Source organism: Rosa chinensis, chromosome 6, assembly GCF_002994745.2.
Source record: "Rosa chinensis cultivar Old Blush chromosome 6, RchiOBHm-V2, whole genome shotgun sequence".
NCBI classification, from domain to species: Eukaryota; Viridiplantae; Streptophyta; class Magnoliopsida; order Rosales; family Rosaceae; genus Rosa; species Rosa chinensis.
This window is the reverse complement of record NC_037093.1, coordinates 23873487-23879486: the sequence shown is the minus strand read 5'-3', so window position 1 is coordinate 23879486 and position 6000 is coordinate 23873487. Positions and strand designations below refer to the sequence as shown.

General features: G+C 43.4%; 1 protein-coding gene across 2 annotated transcripts; it reads left to right on the top strand.

The window, feature by feature from the left end:
- The first annotated feature begins 1665 nt into the window (after positions 1–1665).
- LOC112168828 lies at positions 1666–5066 on the top strand. Of its 2 annotated transcripts, none has more exons than XM_024305752.2 (4): positions 1666–1794; positions 3217–3363; positions 3446–3979; positions 4073–5066. In XM_024305752.2, the coding sequence occupies exons 3-4, from the start codon at positions 3548–3550 to the stop codon at positions 4832–4834; spliced, it is 1194 nt and encodes a 397-aa protein (XP_024161520.1). In that variant the 5' UTR covers positions 1666–1794; positions 3217–3363; positions 3446–3547; the 3' UTR covers positions 4835–5066. The 2 variants fall into 2 exon arrangements, with proteins under 2 accessions (XP_024161520.1, XP_040365705.1); XM_040509771.1 differs by lacking the exon at positions 1666–1794 and adding an exon at positions 3049–3128.
- Positions 5067–6000: the final 934 nt, after the last annotated feature.

Here is a 6000-nt window from a genome sequence, read left to right as displayed (position 1 = left end):
TTTTGTTGAAATCCGAGGTGGGGTAGTGGGGTAGGATCTTGGATGTGGGGTTTATCTTCTTTCCATAGGGTTGACTGATCGATTCAACATGGTGCTGGCCTGTCAGGCTCCGATGATTAAATCAGAAAGTGAGAAGGAGGAGAAGTTTTTTTGGTATTTTTAGAAAGTGATCCAGAGACCCCGAATGAAGGAAGAGTCCTTCTTTTTATAGGGCTTGGAGGTGGTTGAGGTACACTGTTGGAGTATGGGCTTGGCCCCGAAAATAAGGGTGTCAGCTCCTTTTTTGACATGCCATCAGCATGGGTTTGGTCGAGTGGGTGGCAGAGTGGGTGACAGATGTCACCATTTTGTGGTCTCTTCTAATCACATCATCTCCTACCCACGTTCACGGCCATGCTGGTTGTGGGATTGTGCCACTTGTCCAATTAGGTGAGATTTGCCCCTTGATTTTGAGTAAATCAAGCCCTTGTGATTTGTGAGCAATCCCATGTAGAGGGAGGTCTTGACAGTCCAACTGAGTAGTGCTTGGTCGATCATGACATTGCAGGCTTGGGTGATGACCGAGCTATACGAGTGACCTTCCAGTTCTAAGACTCATGGCATTCGAGTAACGAGGGTTGGAAGTCGAGGTTGAGATTTATTTAGTTGTTGTTGAAAAGTCAGGATCCCTCGTGGACACTTTGACTTTTCAACGTATCTTACATGTACAAGGTTTGAAAAGTCATAGGCATTACCCTATCCAAATTCCGACACGAACAAGCCCCCAGTGCCTCGGCCAACCGGGTCTTATGTTGGGCGGGGAACTTTATCAATCTTTACGGGATTTGATTTGCTCTTTTGGGTGGCTTTGCAAACTCTTGATTTTTGCGGGGCAAAATTTTTTCTAAAATTGTAATACTTTGTATGCTAAGCGGACATAATTTTATAAGGAGGAAATTTTTGTTTTTGTTGTTGTTTTTTTAATTTTTTTATGAAAGGATATATATATATACATACACACATATATATATATTTATTTATTTATTTTGAAACAATCTGGGACGATACATACTTAGTTACGTATATCTAAGTATGTCTAAATAGTGAGATTGTTTCAGGAAAAATAGTGAACTATACATATATGGCATGTTCACACGTTCACATCTATAAAATAGTCAAATTAGATGTGAATCCAATGCTCAGACATATATGGCTACTTTGCTTCATCATATGATCATAACGTGCCATAGGCTTGGGGTGGGGCCAGGAGTATGCAAGCATAAATGTGAATATGTTGTTTGAAAGTGTGAAAGTGGGGTTGCATACGTACGGTCAGAGTTTGGAAGGTTGCTTCTTGAAAGGACAAAGTTTTAATTGTAAGCTCATTTGTGTACATATATATAATTGTATATTTTGAAAAGATGCTTTTTATGTGATTGATAAGACAAAGTTTGGGCAGCCGAAATGGTGGGTTGAGTAGGGAAGTTGATATTGCCACTTGTCGCAATCTAATGCTGGGTGATGATAGAAATTAAAGGCCAGGATTCCAACCTTCTGACTAGCCTAGGCCTTAATTATGAAATAGGTCTGCATGTTTACGTTTTTTGTTCTTTCTTTATCTGCTGATTCTCTCTTTCTCGCCTCTCGCCTTCTCTCTTGAATCAAAGCACTTTTCTTCTTCTTTTTGTTTTTGAGAAGGACGCTGGTGTGGTTATCTTTAGGAGAGGAAAGAATAGGAAGTGTTGATATCATACCAGAGAGGTCGATATCATCCTCCTCTCTGCTGGAATTTCTACGGTGCCCCAGCTTTTCAAGGTATTAGTTTCTGTTTCATTTTTCTTATTTCCTTGTTTTGCTTTGGATTTGTGGATATGTGAAAGTCTTATTCATGTAGAGCTTGTTTTGAAAGCTTGAAGCTTTAACCCTTAGAGAAAAGCTGACGTACAGTTGGTTTCTTTTGGTGAGTTGGAGATAGGAACTTTTTTTTTTTATTATTATTTTTTTTTTTTAAACTCAGCTGTTGGTTGTGGGTTTATGTTGGTGATACATGTTTGGGGTTTTAGTGCGGGATGGAGGAGGTGTAGTAAACCGCTTAAATTTCGGGAATACTCTTCCTTAATGGCTTCCCCTTCTTTTTTAGGAAAGGGAACCCGAAGACTTACGTTTTTATGGAGGATTCCACAAGTGGAGACGACAGCTTTAGTAATGAATCCTCGTCGTCTAGTGACTCCGACAGGTCTTCTCAGGGATCAACATCTAGTTCTGACGAGGGGGGACGTTTACTGGGTCGTTGGAAAACTTGGGTGTGCATAGGTTAGAGAAGGAGTTCATGGATCAGGGATTAGAGTCTGGCAGTCGGGGTTCCTCTACTACATGTTCGGAGTCTAGTGGTTCCTCCTTCAAAGGGGGACTCCGAATGGTGAGTGGGAGAGTTGGTGGTCGTGTGACTTCGGTTGGCATGTCATCTGGGCCTAGTCTCCGGGGCGCTTCATCTGGGCGATTACGCAGCAATAGTGAGGCGGAGAGTTATTATGGCGGGTCGAAGTTGAGTAGAAAAATGCAAACAGAAACTAGGAAACGGCTGTTGGCGTATAGGGCTGCTCGTTCTCCATGGACAGCTGACCAGGAGATGACCGAGACTAGTGTTGACGCTCTAAGAGAACTGAGGTGGAACTATCAAATACCTGACTCCGTAGAGCTAAGATTGATTAAGGATGATGAGCTGCCTAGTAGTCCTCCAGATGGGTTTATTACTCTATACCCAGCCATGCTAGAATTAGGTATTAGGATACCATTCCAGCCCTCCGTGCATGGTTGGGTGAGTGAGCTTGGCATTGCTCCAGCTCAAATTAATCCTAATGGCTATAGAGTAATTATTGCTTTGATAGCTTTGTGGAATGATAAATTCAGTTGTGACCCACCAGTTGAAGTTCTTCGTTACCATTTGCGGCTTAAGAAGAACATATCAACGACCAAGGATCCTATTGAGGGTTTTTATTGTATCGTCCCTCAACGTCCTGCCATTGTACTTGAGCTTCCATCCCCGATTAGAACTTAGAGGAATAAGTGGTTTTATGTTAAGGGCTGGGCGTTCACTTCTAGTGGTGGAGTTCCAGCCCCCAACATTGTTACCCATTTTAAGGATGCAGGTTAGGTTAGTTATGGAGAATTTCTTATGTCTTTTATTTTTCGTACATATGTACCACGTCCTAAAACTTACAATTATTTATCTTGCAGGGAAGTGGCGAAAATTGAATTTTCTCTCTAGAGTTGTAAAGGAGAGATTCGAAACTTTGCTTGATCTTCCGAGGGAGGAGCGACTTTTCAAGACTATTGTCACAGAAGCTAAATTGGCGAGGCTTGGTATAGCAGCTCCAGCCAGAAGTAAGTCCCTGGTTTAATGACTCTTGGTCTCTGATTATGCACCATATCTTAGTTGTTGTTTTTTTTTTTTTTTTGAATGCAGACATGACACTTGACAAGAATGATCCTGGACTTCGTGCAAGGATTCTCCAGCAACGCCAAGCCATAAAGGGGCCAATTGTGCCCAGACCCTTGGTCCCTCCTAATGAAGACATGTCTTCACCTAAGCCCCCAAGTCTCGAGCCCGACCACCCAGGCCTCCATTCCCCCTGGATTTAGGAGGGCAACGATCAGATCTCCCATTGATTCGTTTGAAAAAACCTCGGGAAAAAGAAGAATGGGTGAGGAGGTGCAGAGTAAGCAAGGCCCTCCGAAGAAGAAAATGAGGGCGAGTGATGAGGTCGACAATCTTATGGAAGATGCCAAGAGGGAGACTCGGCAGTCCAAGGCTAGGCAGCGAGTTGACACTCCGGGTGCGCACCACCGTCAAGTTGACGTTCCAGAATTTCTTTCTGATTATGTTGGGGACATGATGGGGCTTGTTGATACTAAGACTTATACAGCAAATTTTGGGACCGGTGAACTTGAGGGGGAACTTGATTCTCTTGTGGAGGGGGCTAAAAGTTCTTTGATTTTGGTACTGATGATGATTTTTTTTTTTTTGTGTGTTGGTATATCAGGGTTCACATCTATTGTACGTATGACACTTCTTGTTTCTTTCTTTGTGCAGGCCAATTTGAAGAATCATCTCATAATTGATAAGATGGCGGAGAGGATTCGTGAGTTGGACTCCCAGGTGCTAGCAACTAACAAGGAGCTCAGGGCGACCCTGACTCAGCTGGGTCAAAAGAAGAAAGATGTGGCTAAGATGGAGGATTATCACAAAAGGCTGAAGGAAAAAGAAACAGAGGTTGATCAGCTAGGAGAAAAGGTTAAGGGCCTGGAGAAGGAACTCAGGGTTAAGGCCAATGAGTGCAAGAAAAACAAAGATCTGGAGGTGGAAGTCCAAGACCTTAGAGAGAGGGTTGAGGGTCTCAGGAGCAAGGCCAAGGCTAGTCGTAACAGTATTCTGAGGGAGTTCCAGGATTCTAAGGAGTACAAGGACATCCTAGAGAATAGCTACTCGGAGGGGTACACTGACTTGCTTACCCTGTGCGTAGAGCATTTTGTTGAGAAGGGTATGGGATGGGCAGTTTCTTTGGGTGTTGATGCTATGCCTTCAGAAATCAAGGGTAGCCCTTCTAAGGTTACACTTGCTGATGCAAGTCCAGGTCTTGCCCTGTCAAGTCATGAAGTTGAGGGATTGGACAGTGGAGGAGTCGACCAGGCAAGCGGGTCAGTATTGGGAGACGAACCTATCGAGGTACTAAGCGACGACCATCAGCAAGGTAAGTCTGGCACTGCTGACACTCCAGCTGAGGACAAAGGGGGTGCTCTTGGAGGTGGGGAAGATGGGAATGAAAGGGCTAAGGTGACAAATGTCGATCCTTGAAGTGTCAAGGGTTGACGTAAGGTTTAGTTTGTTATTTCTATTTTGTTCTTGTATGTAGTAGGGACTCTTTGGATTTATTTACTTTACGTTGCGGATGTTTCACCCTTTATTTTGCTAACTCGGATGGCCGATTAGCCCTTTTGTGGTAGGGTATACAGCTCTTGAATATCTATGATTTCTATGTAATCTAGATATGTACGAGGATGAGTATCTTGATCTGCCAGTATTCATCCTCGGGTATCTTTTGCTAACTATAATTTAAATCTTAATAGTGTCGTTCTATGGACTAATGCTTTGTTTGTTCGATGGAATTGTTTGTATTTCTAGAATCGTGTCGTTGGATATCCAGCTATCAGCCTTGGCACGTCTAGTTTCTTTTTATTTGGGCGCCCGCCGGGGCAGGCACCATCCTACTTTTCTGTTTTGCACTTACATCAAACTTAGATAGACTTTTTGTTGAGATACCTATACCCTTGGGTTCCGGCAAACTTATTTGTGTTCGCGTGTGGGTGGATATATGGAACGGGTACCTCACTTGGTCCGCGTCTGGGCATTGACACTAGTTTGTCAGTAATGAGCTGACATAACTAGAACTAATCAGTCATATGCTTAGCACGGGAGTCTTTGCCGAATTGTTTGATTCAATAGAGTTTTTTCAAACTAATTCGATTGTTGCAAATTCCGATCTCAACACGATTTTATCATGCAACTAGAACATACAATGTAAAATAATGAAACTGATGCTTGATAAATATACTACAGGCATTACATGAGATGGCGCGCCACTACATAAACAAAAGATAATGGGATGGGCGCGCCCAAGTGGAAAGATACAAAAACGAATAAGTGTCTCCTCCCAAGGGGAGGAAGCATGGAGAGAAGGTCTTTCCTGGTAAAAACGGAGCGATGGTGGTCCAGTGCATTCATTGATGGTAGATCCTCAGGTTCTGGACGTTCCAAGGGTGGGCGAGTCTTTTCCCGGCAAGATTGGACAGTGAGTAAGTTCCTGGACGTTCGATGCCAATGACCTTATAGGGCCCTTCCCAGTTGGCGCCCAATGTTCCAGAAGGTCTGTCTTTTGAAGCAAGTGTGACTTTTTTGAGGACCAAGTCTCCAACTCGAAAACTTCGTTCCTTGACATTGCGATTGTAGTATCTGGTGACGCG

Excerpts from the sequence above, each read along its gene's own strand:
- LOC112168828 (XM_024305752.2), top strand. The coding sequence starts at position 3,548 with ATGAAGACATGTCTTCACCTAAGCCCCCAAGTCTCGAGCCCGACCACC. Across the intron at positions 3,980-4,072 it reads CTAAAAGTTCTTTGATTTTG|GCCAATTTGAAGAATCATCT; the intron begins GTACTGATGATG and ends TTCTTTGTGCAG.